At 44.0% G+C, this 12,525-nt stretch overlaps 1 protein-coding gene across 12 annotated transcripts in view; it reads left to right on the plus strand.

Annotated features, from left to right (window-relative positions):
• Nucleotides 1-559: 559 nt before the first annotated feature.
• The window catches only part of FMNL2 (formin like 2), a 280,224-nt gene continuing 268,258 nt past the window's right edge, over nt 560-12,525 (plus strand). For all 12 annotated transcript variants that reach the window (XM_074336414.1, XM_074336391.1, XM_074336408.1 and 9 more), the window contains exon 1: nt 560-1,110. In XM_074336414.1, the coding sequence (XP_074192515.1) occupies nt 994-1,110 (117 nt within the window). In that variant the 5' untranslated portion in view covers nt 560-993. The remainder of the gene's footprint in view (nt 1,111-12,525) is intronic.

Consider the following 12,525-nt stretch of genomic DNA (forward strand, 5'->3'; position numbering starts at 1 on the left):
TGGGGTCTGACCATATTAATAGTGGATATTTATGAATATCTATATTTGTTTATACATTTCAATTACACAAAAGAATATGTAACGTACATAAGGAAGAAAGAACAATAAAACAAGCACCCATGGACACACACCCCAGTTTATGAAAAAAGACGTTGCCATACCTTTGAGGTCCCTGGTTGAACTGGATCTTTTTGAACAGTAGCCAGATCCTGAAATTTGAATCAGGATGCACAATTCAATCATTGATTGATTGGATCATTCATTCGTTGGTCAAATATGCCTACTAAGTGTCAGAATCGATGTACCCGCAATGGTTATCTCTACTGTTGGAGTGAAGTGGGTCAAAAGTGACATAAGCTGTCTCCAGAGGCGTACAGATTGCCTTTGCTGCTGGCGGTCCCAAACCCGCCGGGCCCTCCAGAGCGGGCGTGGTTTCGGCGTGCGGACACTGGGCAAAAACTACTCGTCCCGGCAGTCCGCGAGGCGAATGGGCGGAGCCAGGCCTTGAGTGGGGGCCGGGCTAGAGGGGGCATTGTGTCGGGAGCGCGGAGCTGCATTTGTCTGCTGGAGGTGCTCGCGGAGCGAGCGTTGTGTTCGGCGGACGAAGGGCTGGAAGTGTCAGCGGTGGCGGAGGCCCGGGTGGGAGACCGAGTCAGAAGCGCCACGCACCCGCTGTCCGGGATCGCTGGCAGGAAGAGGGGGTCCCAGCGGAGCAACATGCAGATAGGCGCCCGGCGCCCTGAAGACCCCTCCAGAGGAAAAAAGATTGGGGCGGCCCTGGGGCGGCGGGGAGCATGAGGGAGGCCGGGGGGCGGCTCGGCTCGGAGCGCTGCTAGGGACCGGTGCGCGCTGCACAGTCTCCGGGGCGCAGCAGAAAGCGGGGAGCCGGGCAGGTCGCCCCAGCGGGTGGGAGCCGGCCGCCGGGAGCTGTTCTGATTTCTGACGTGGACGCGAGGGGCCCGGAGCAGCCCCTGGCCCCGGCGTGTAGCCAACATGGGCAACGCGGGGAGCATGGATTCGCAGCAGACGGATTTCAGGGCGCACAACGTGCCTTTGAAGCTGCCGATGCCGGAGCCAGGTGAACTGGAGGAGCGATTTGCCATCGTGCTGGTGAGTGTGCGGCGGCGACGGTCCGGCGCGGGGCCCCGGGCCGGGCAGCGCCTCTGACCCCTACTCCCTCCCCTTCTACCCGCGCCGGGAGCGAGCCTCCTGTCCCAAGGGGGAGGCGCCCACCTTCCCCATTGTGGCCTCCCTAGCCTCACTCCTCTCCGCCCCTCTTCCAGCCCCCTGCGCTCTGCCCTCTTGGAGTCCCTAGATAGGGCCGGGGGCTCGGGGCAGACTGCCTGGCCAGCCCCGAACCCATTGTCTGGTGGGAGAGGCACCTCGCAGAGCGTGTGCCCAGGAGGTGCAGCGTGGGCGTGAAGGGTAGGTTGCGCGGGCCCGGGGAGGAGGGGGCAGAGAGCTGCTAAGGCTTTTTGTTTTATAAAAAAAGAAAGAGAAAGAAAGAAATCCCCGCAAACCCCGAGTCTCTGTGGACCATTCGGCGGGCTCCCAGCCCGGAGCCTGCTGAGTCCTCGGCAGATGGGTTCATGTGGCGGGCCGTGATGGGTTCATGTGGCCGGTCGTGGGCGGTGTGCCGAGAGGTACGCTAGGGCGAACTTGGACGCGGACGATGCAGCTTGGCTGAGGGGAGCTGCCCCGAAAGAGAAAGAGGAAACCCGCGATAGTGCGGAGCTCCGATCCCTAAGCGAGAAGGGAGGCATCTGAAACCCAGGCGAGAGAGAAGCTTCGCCTCAGCGCGTTCCTTCTGGTCTTAAATCTTAAACCACAAAAATGTGCTGGTTTTCGGGGACGTGTTGCGAGCTGTTCTGACTCCAGGGGAGACCCCTCCCCTCCGACACCCAGCCAAATCCCCGGCTCCCTCCCGAAATCCGCTTCTCCTAGCTTTAAGGCTTCTCAAATCAAAGACACTGAAGACTCCCTTCTTTCTCCCGTTCCTGCTGGTACTAAGTTTCTGGGCTCCTCCCTGCCAAGCTTGTCAGTGCTGTGAGCTCAAGAGGGTGTGGCGGCCTCGCCCTAGCCCTAGCCAGAGTCTGTGCTACAGTTGATCCCCAGACTTCGATTTTTAGTGCCCCATCCTCTTTTAAGGGATGTTGGGGAACTGGGCAAGATCGGAAGCCTTGCTATTCCTTACACTTGTACGTTTCCCCTTTCCTCGTTAGTTACCTGTAAACGCTACAAAGCTAGGCAGCAAGAGAAACTTGTGCTCAAGGCAGCCAAATTTTGCGTCTGCCTGAGGGTTTTTGGCATGTAACTTCACAACCTTGGGAAAGGACCCCGAGTCTGAACACTGACTGGAACATTTAAATTGGCTTTTTTCAGGATGCTGAAAGGGGCTGGCTTGATATGGGGAATAACATTCTGGATGGCAGGTTAGCTTTGTGTTGTTTGGGACAACAGAGGCTACAAGGTTTTTCAAACCACCAGGAACCTCTGGTGTGGCAGTTGGGAGATAGATGAGGCTGCCTGTCTTGCTTTGCATCTTCTGTGATCTCCCACAGCTGCTCCCACCTTGTGCAAGATGGGACACTCTGAAATGAAACAGCATAGCCTTAATTACTTCTCAAGGCAGCCTGGATGCATACTTGTCTTTCCAGAGACAAACGTTTTTATTCACAATCTCCTTCCTACCAGACAGACACATGGTTCTTACTCGTAGCTCTGGGTTTTGTCTTTTCATCCATGCAGTGGTGGTGGTGGTGTGTGTACTTGAAGTGGAAGGGCCTGTGAGTGACACAGGAAACCCAGATAATAATAATGCAGTTAAGTTCTGCTCAACAGGGATAGCATGCATAAGCTCTTAGTTACCCTGCTGATTAATAACACATGGTATGAATTAATCTTTAGGAAAAGTAATGTCTCATCATTAACATGTTGTATTTGTGTTACTATTAAGTTTAGCAGTCACAGATTTAGTATGTAGATATTTATGATTCTATAATACATCACAAGCTCCTTGGGGCAATGGTTGGTTGTTGGGGCTACTTTCCTGGGTGTCACACACCATTACTGGATGCAGTTTCTTTCATAATTGTTTACAATAGTCTAAGCCTATCAAAACAAATAAACAAACAAAAAACAACCAAAAAACACCAGGTTGACCATTTTTGAATAGAGACAAAGCTTTTGGGAAAAGACTCAGCTTGGGACCCTCTTGTGAGGGATGTACTTAGGCCCATTGGTGTAGTGTTTAATGTAATTATCCTTAGTCAGCTCCAGCTGCTCTTCGAAAACCTACAGGAGTAGTTAAAAGGAATCTCTGTGGGTTGACAGAAGTTCAGAGTTATGGTCATTTCACTTGTCAGCTTTTCCCCTGTTGTACATATGATGCTCCAGTTTTGCTCTTCATGAATTGCTTAAGAAATCAGCTCAAACCATTTAATTCTGGAGATCAGGCTTGAAGGACAAATTTTAGATTGGCAAATTTTTAAGTGTGGAGAAATTCTCTCCCCTGATACAATGGGAATCATTTTGGCATTATTGATCCTAGTTTTATTCTTCTGCGTGATAATGATCATATGTGTTTTGGGAGGAAAACCAGATAGTAATCCTGTACAGAAAATTATACATTCACCTCATTGTAAGTATGGCTCACATCAATAATTAACAAGCCATTTCAGGCATGAAGAAGAATTCGTCCCACCTTCAAGCTCTAGAATATTTAAAGCATTGAGGAAGAGTAAATAAAAATATATGACAGAAGTCTATTTCTGAAAAATCTTGAGAGAACAAACCTACTCCATGACTATCTACCCAAACCCCCCATCAGTTTATGAGTTAAACTGTATACATCTAAAAAAATATGAAAGTATGAATGGAAAGGTGAGAGGAGAGAATAAAAGATTGATGAATTAAGATCTGTGGAGGGGTAAACTTTAAAAAATAATTTTTATAGGAAAAAAATTGAAATTTTTAAATAGAGATTTGTGTTAACTGAACTTCTGCTAATCAATGACTAGTAAACATGGGTTCAAATTTTAGGAGCTCAATCTTCCTTAGGAGACTCTACCCCTCTCTGAACTTGTCTTCAACATTATTGTAATAAGAGTTATAAAACGTATATTTCAGGGAGAGGATTACTGACTCTTTATATACATTAACTATTTGCATCCTTGTACCTCCCTTTAAGTTAGAGCTATAAGTGATATGTCTGTGCACAGGTGTGCTGTTATACTCTTTGATGGAAATGTTTCATAAATTACACATTCATTGACTTCAACTTTTGTTCCTTTAGGGTGTGTATATTTTATGTAACATTGATAGGTAACGTTGGCCTGTTTTTTGGGTCCCACATGTTTATAGTTAAGTATCCATGTGGCTCTCCATTATTAAACACTATAATTGTTGGGAACACACACACACAGAGACTCACACTCACATGTCCTTTATTTTCAAAGATGACACTAAGAAGGTGAGTTTGGGTGTGGTGAACAACTGATGGTCTTTGTCCAAGACCACCTCTTTCTGTATTAGACTTTCCATAATATTCACTAATTTTTCGCTTGCAGTCACTGTTCCCCCAGGGCCTTTGTCAAAAAATTGTCCTAAGGATTCTTTGAGTTGCAGAGCAAAGGGTACTTTTAAGCCCTGTATCCTAGATGCTGTATGTCTGTGCGATATCAGATCTCCAGTTGCTCAGCAAACAGATTTAAAAAGAGAGATTAGGAAACGATGGTTTAGGGCAGTCTTACTATCTTATGTTTGATACCGGGAACTTCTTTGATAGGTGATTACTTTGAGTCAACTTCCTTTTCAGTTTTGTTTGTTTGTTTTTGCTTGCCCTGACATTCAATGTGGTCATTTTGCTTTAGGAAGAAGTGGGAACATTTTCTGAGCACCTACAGTATTTCCCCGAAAATAAGACCTAGCCGGACCTTTAGCTCTAATGTGTTCTTTGGAGCAAAAATTAATATAAGACCCAGTCTTATATCATATAAGATGTAGTCTTATAGTAAAATAAGACTGGGTCTTATAGTAAAATAAGACTGGGTCTTATATTAATTTTTGCTCCAAAAGACGCAGTAGAGCTGATTGTCCAGCTAGGTCTTATTTTCGGGGAAACACGGCACTATGAGTATGCCCTATGCTTACATGTTCTCATTCAATCCTCACAATAACTCCAGCTATCAGCAACATTATAGATGAGGAAATAACGATTACCTAAATGATTACCTAACTGTATGACCTGAAGTCATACAGTAATTCAATAGCCAATCTAGGATTTTAACCCAGATTGATTTGGATCTCTGTCTCCTCCCCACCCCTCGCTTATATTATACCTCCTTAGGCCTAGAACTGGGAAGGAAAAAAAAAAGGAGGGGGCTGGAACTAGCAGTAAAGCTATAACAAAAACAAAACAAAACAAAACAAAACCAAAACCTAAATCTAGTAAATGCAAGTTTCAAACTGTATAAAATAGGCAGACATTTCTCAGAGTGGTCAAAGTGAGGGGCACTTGATGTTTCTCCTTAGATGTGAAACACTTTGGCATCTTCACTCTGCTGTTCTATTTTCAGGCATGGAGTTAAATATTGGTTTGGTCTGAAAGTATACTCTTCAGTGTTTCCGAACCAGGCAGACTTGAACAACCTTGGTTGGGAAGTTAGGTTTTCCAAATCAGAGGGAAGAGGCCATCTGTCAGCGCAATGCATACACTCCAAATGTAATTACTTGTGAAATGGACAAGGAAGGTCAAGTTTTAACATTTACATTGATTTCCCTCTGCAAGGTGTCCTTCCCTTTCAACCACTTCCAAGGAAAGCTCTTGCCATAAAGTCTGCAAAGCAGATGGATGGGTCGAGTGTAGTTAGGCCATCATCTAATGCATGCTGATTTGTTTTCTCACATCCTTTCTCCTGTTGTGAGGGAAAGGAGGTGGAGAAGGGGGGTGGAGCATTGTCACTTTGAGCCATTACAGTAATTCCCTGAGCTGCTTTATTTTCCAGAGTAGGAATATATGCTTAGGACTGCACTTATTATCTGGGTTCATTTCCTCCTCCCTCTAATAATACCAATATATTTACCATGTTTCCCTGAAAATAAGACCTAACCGGAAAATAAGCCTTAGCATGATTTTTCAGGATGACATCCCCCGAACATAAGCCCTAATGTGTCTTTTGGAGGAAAAATTAATGTAAGACCGGTCTTATTTTCAAGGAAACACAGTAGTTATCTAAGATAGAAGCTTATTAAAGGCTGTTCTCTGAATGCAAATGTTTGGCTACAGTGAGAGACTGGCAGCAATCTAAACGGATGAAATCTGGGGGAGAAAAGGTATGCATGCCCTTAATCCTTAAGTGATAAGAAAATTACTTTTACTTGTGGCCTCTCATTTAGCAAACAGCATTGGCCTGGGGAGGCAGGAGATCTAGGTTCTAGAATTATATCTGCTGCACCAGCTTGAGCAAGTTAAACTCTCTCTTTCTCTGATTCTTGATTTTCCTCCTCTATAAATAGGAACAAAATTTGATGCAATTATTAGGATAGACATGAGATTTTAAAGAATCATAGCATTTAACAGTGTAAAAATGCCCAGAACATAATATATTGTGCTCCATTAGCTGACTTCATATTCTGAAGAAGTTTTGCGTAGAAAAGTGTGTAGCTGTATTCTATGTGGTCTAGAGAGTAGAATTTCCAGGGTTGCTGACAGAAAGTCACATTATCCTAAGGAAAAGTATTGTAACATTTAGAGTTGTCAACAAAACGAATAGGGAAAGGTCTTTCCGAACCCAAGACATAGCTAGTGCATTATTGGCTGAGAGATAGGTACGTCTCTGAGCTGAGTCTGCCACGTGCAGGTTCTAGACATAGAATGAGGGCGCCTGAGAGTGGGGAAGGATCCCCTTGTAGGTTCCTCCTGGGCTCACAGAAGCAAAAGTATAAGCTCCTGTTTTTTTGGGAAGTTGATTCAACTTTACAAAACTGTTGCCTGAAGGGTTTGGTCTTAATGAAGTGTGCTCTTCTTTCGGTACTTTGGGCTTGGGGAATAAGGACAAGGGGAAATGGACCCTCATATTTAAGCAAGTAATAGATGTTATGAAAGTGGCTAATAAAAGAAGCACTGATTCCAGATGATCGTCTCTCTCCTTTGCAAGAGGGTGCTGGTACCTGCAATCCTCTTAGGAACAAAGCAGTGAATCTTGAGAGAAGAATGGACTGGAAGTGCTTAGAAAGGAGGGTGAGTTACAAACTGTGCAGCTGCTTGGCTCTTGCTTTCTTCAGTGGGGCATGTGTCCCCTTTCCCCCATCGCAAGGAGTATGTCCCCCGGCTATGGGTCATGGTGTCTGTAGAGAGCCTTCATGCACCTTCTTAGCGTTCACCTACCGGAACACTGGGGACAGAGATAGCTCGCCTCTTGTCTTCCCTTGAAGATGGTGTCCGTTCAGACTGCAGGGTAATCTTCTTTCCTCCCCAGTCACCCCATCCTTCTCTCCAGAACCCTCTCTTTCAGCATAACACCAAGGACTATGCAGTTTCCAACAGATAAAGTTTGGAAGCAATGTCTAGGGAAGAGCTGGTAGGCTGGAAAGCTGCCTCGTGGACGGTGATTCACCTAAGGCCCACGGCTGTGGGCCCAGCTGGCTGAGAATCCCTTACGTGGGAAATACCAAGTTCCTACTTGACCGTATGAGGGTGTTTGATGTGGACAGAAGTGTGCTTTCTTTTCACACTCTTAATAAACAAACCCAACACCACCAGAAGAAAAAACCAGAACAAAACATGATCATTGGCAGCAGCTCACAGGTAGGCACCTTATCACAAAGTTTTTATAGTTTCTAGGACATACCAAAGGTGTGCCCCTCATCACATCTTCAGTGTTCTTGTGTGGTGTGAAACTGACCTTAGAGACCCTTATTTCACATGTAACCTTAGCCTACTTTCTTCTTTGCTGAAGCAAGCTTGTTGCATTTGTAAGCCCCTATGTTTGTTGCCACAGAAGCTGAAAGGTTTAAGGTGTTTAGACCCTGCCATCTGCAGGGGTAACCTCCCTGACTGACTTCTGTTTGGTAAACTGTGCCCATGACCTGGTTTAGACTAAAAACTTGTTGGCTTTGGGAAAGGTGTCACGTAGTTCACATTTTTGGCCCTGTGCCTGGTGCTGGGCACTGAGGTGTGGCTGGTGCCTGAAGGTAACAGATCTCACCTATCTCAGGTCCTGCCTTGAGTTGAGGATTTGCTCAGGAACAGGGACCTGATTTCTTTTCCTTGTGTTTCTGCCCCCGCCACTTCCCACCCGTGGACATTTGGCTGAGCTCTTTATTTAAGTAGGATAATGAAGTGATTGACAAGCTAAAGCAGTGGTTCTCAAACACTCCGGCACATTGACCTCACCTGGGAGACCCCAAAAATACAGATGCCAGGGTCTCCCAGAGATTCTGATAAATTTGTCTGGAGTGTGACCTGAGCATCAGGATTTTTAAAGGCTCCTTAGGAGAGTTGACTGCAGCCTTGATTGAAAGCCATTGTGCTGGAGGAGTGGGTTTTCTGTCTTTCTGCCTCCCCTAAACACCAAGCAAACATAAGGGTTAAAACCACAGTGAAAAGAGCAGATGACTGTAGGAGGGAAGGAATTGTTTACGAGGTACCAGAAAATCTGGGGAAATTAGGCAAAGAGGATAGGGTTAAAAAAACAAAACAAAACTCCTAAAGAGGTTTGAGGCAACCAAAAGCACCCAGATGAGAAATACAGAATGAATCAAAGTCTGCTAAATGTTAGAGAGACTTATTTAACTATTTAAGAAATGACCATCAAATAGGAAATAGAATCAATGGAACTGTAACAGCTATATGTGATGTCCGAGGGGTAGTAGATTGGGGGAGGGGATTATCATCTTGTAAGGGGTGTAAATGTCTAACTAGTACATTGTTTTGTACATCTGACACTAATAAAAGCAAAAAAATAATAAAGCGTTTAAAAACAAACAAACGAAAGAAATGACCATCAAATAATCATAGTGGAAGTTTGCAGAGAAAGTTCTGTATGTGATAGCTAAAGAGTGAACAGTGACTCTGGTGTACTCTGCACTAGAACACTCAATAAATCAATTGTATTTTTGCTCAGGCCTCTATTCTCCAGCCTAATTGTTTGTTGGTTCAATGCAGGCCGTTTGCTTTGATCCCTGGTTTTACCATTTACAAAGACTTGATGAGCTTGGCTTCCTGGAATGAAATTCAAATACACTTGTGAAATGTAAACAACATTCATTTATTAAGAATTCTATAATCAAGGCAAATTGGCGTGCTTATATAAGCAATTAGCTTTGCGAATAGAAAGATAAATAGGGACTCTCGGTCAAGAATGAGCTGATTGTTCTCAATGCAAGACTCTAGTTACTCCTTTAGTAGTTATAAGCAAGTAGACATTACTCTTATTCATAGTCTTTAGCATATGTGGTTTGGGGTTTGAGGACAGCATATGTGGTTTTCTGAGCTGAGAGGATAGAAGCAATTATTATCTCATTTTCGTCTAGAAATATAAATAAATCTTTCAAGGAAATGTAGGTTTATGACCAGACAGAACTTTCTAGTAATTGGAAATGGCGAGAGGAGGTATGGAATGAGATTGGAATATTAAAGAAGAAGAATGGAGTTTTATTTTGGTGGGGAAGGTAAAGTTGATGACTGTTGTACAACGCAGAAAGATTGACAGTAATCGCATCTGCCTTCAGTGAATAATGTTATTATTATTTTGTATAGAGGAAGCATTAAGATAACTAATAGCAGGAGAAGTTGGATAGAACATGATTAGATTTGTACCATGGCAACACTCACTCAGTTTGCACAGTGAGTTCAGTACTGCCAAATGTCTTATTTGTGAAAGCGTGGGAACCTAAGCACAAAGGCCGGGCGAGTCAGGTGAATAGCTTTACAGGTTGGTTTCCGTTCTGGCCCTTTCAGTCCCCAGTATGGTCAGCCTCGTGGTTCTAACAAGGAAACTTTGCCTTTTTAATGATAAGGGGATATCTTGTCTCATCAGGATTCTTTATCGCCAAGAACTTCTGCCCCCTGTGAACCCAGGAAACCAGTTCAATCCAAATGCCTTGGGACCCGGATGCTATAAATTTGGATTGGTGATTCCCCAGGCCTTATCACAGGACATTATTTTATTGCCAGCTAATCAGACCATCCAGATGCCAACCTGGGGAGACCATTTAGAACTATGTAGCCTCCTGGGTTTGTGGAACCATTCAGCTTGAAAAGTGTTTAGCCTCTCCAATGTCCTTTCACAGTAAAAGTTTTGAGTCTCAGGGAAAGTTTGAAAAGCATTTATTTGGTTTACAATTCTGTAGATCACTTACCAGGTCCCGGTCCTCATGTAATGGAGTAATGCTTTAACATCAGACATCTATATTTTTGTCATCTCACCAATAATTATCAGAAATTCCAAGGTTGGGTTCCTGTAATTTTTCTGTTGGTAACGGAGAAATTAAAACATTTTTCGTAAGGATGAGAAAGAATCGTCTTTTCGTTATCCTATAACTGAATCTTTTTATTGAAGAATAATATACAAACAGAAATGAGCCCATATCATTAAGTGTCCCCCTTGGTGGGTTTTCACAAACTGAATTCACTGTCGTAACCAACCCCTCGATCAGGAATAAGAATGTTTCCCTGTTTTTCTTTAAACGTGGTTCGACTTGGCTCCTTCCCTTGCAAGCCACACTCACTCACCTGAACTTCCTTTGCAAGTGGCTAGACTTACGTGGAGAAAAGGAGACCACAGGATTGTGCCTTGTGGTCTGATTGTAAATGACTCTAACCATGAGGTTTCCAGCACTTCCTTTGCGAGGTTTCCTTAGTCCAAGTGGGCCTGACCATTAGGAGGCATTGACATTGCAGCATTTTCCTGTTGCTTTGAGTTATAGAATCACTGATAACCCTACTGGTGTTTCTTTTGTGTGTGTGTGTGTGTGTGTGTGTGTGTGTGTGTGTGGTTGCTCTGTTTTTCATAATACCGAGAAGAAGATATTTTGGTTTGTGCTCCTGGAGTAAAGCATGAATAGGGAGGGATTTCCATCATGAAAACGAGCGTTTGCAGTTTAGGCTTTAGTACTTGGAATTATGTACTTTCAGATACAAGTTTTATTTATTCACTCTCAAGCCTACGTTCTGCCTTTAGATTTTGCCATCTTTCTTGATGGTTTCTTTTGAAAGATGAAAAGGTGTAATATTGTGAGTTTCATCTTTTGGTTCAATGTTCCCATCAAAGCTCTGCTCTGGTGTTCCAGACATAGATCCAATTGAAGAGGCTCTTTGGCCATGTTTGTTAATGGTTTGCCTTCCATGCTCTCCTCAGGAGGCGCTCCTCATTGAAGCCTTCCAGTCTGTCCAGACCCAGCTCCTCTTTTGTTTTCTTCTGGGACCCTGACTTGGCTTTCGCTTTATCCCTGTCCACAGAACAGACGTGCACTTTCCTTCCATTTGTCTTTTTTCATGGTGATGCTCCCACACAGAGGGTGCCAAAAAAAAAAAAAAAAAAAAAAGTGTATACACAGTTTAAGAAAGGAAAAACCTATTAAAATTGTAATACTCAATGTATAGCAATAACAAAAGATGAATACAAGTCATGTGTATACATTTTTTTGGCACCCTCGGTATTATGTGTTCCCTTTGCTTCTCTGCTTATTGAAAATATATTTAACCTTTAGGGCTCTTTTGTAATCTCATCTCTTCCAAATGACCTCACAGACCCACATCTGCTTGGGAGAGGTGGGGAAAACAATTCTCCTCTCTTTGATCTCTTTATATATGGTATGAGTAGTATGGATTATTTCTCCTGCTCATGAGGCCCTTGATTAAATATCACCTTGTGTGAGGTGTGACTGTAAAATGAGGGGCTGCTTTTATCTGTCGCTTTGTAGTCACTCATTACATTCTTAGCCATCTGTTTATGCCCCTGTTTTATTGGCTAGTTCACATTGTGAGCTCCTGGAAGGCAAGGATCACATCTTACAGGTCCTGGCACTTTTCCAAATCCATCGCAGCACAGTGCTTGGTCCAGGGAAGGGTCTCAGCAGATAATTGCTGACTTGGTTAGAGAATGGTGCCTGCTGAAACAGGGTCAGGGGTTGAGTCGCTCTCTGAGAACCTATTTAACTGACCACACTGGGCTGACTGTTAATTGCACATAATTGGCTTTTGTGTTGAAATGAAACTTTGTCATAGATTGTTACTCATCTTGGTATTCCCCACGTCACTTGACTGTAGTAGGTGCCTGAGTATACAAAGCGTTCAGAAGTAGTAAGTTGGCATCATGCTTCACCTGACTGCTTACAGGAAACTGGTGGATTAGGAGAAGTAGTGCAGTTAAAATGGCCAAAATAAACCAGTAGTTTCTCACTTTCACTGAGCCAGATCGGTGTGTCATGTGCTGTCCCCACTGCATAGTAGCACAGTGGTGTAAGACTTTCTGAACGTAAAATGCCCTTCGTGATAAGTTGTTTTTTTTTGGAGTGAGCCAA

This window comes from Rhinolophus sinicus, linkage group LG01 (genome assembly GCF_036562045.2).
Source record: "Rhinolophus sinicus isolate RSC01 linkage group LG01, ASM3656204v1, whole genome shotgun sequence".
In the NCBI taxonomy this organism is placed as follows: domain Eukaryota; kingdom Metazoa; phylum Chordata; class Mammalia; order Chiroptera; family Rhinolophidae; genus Rhinolophus; species Rhinolophus sinicus.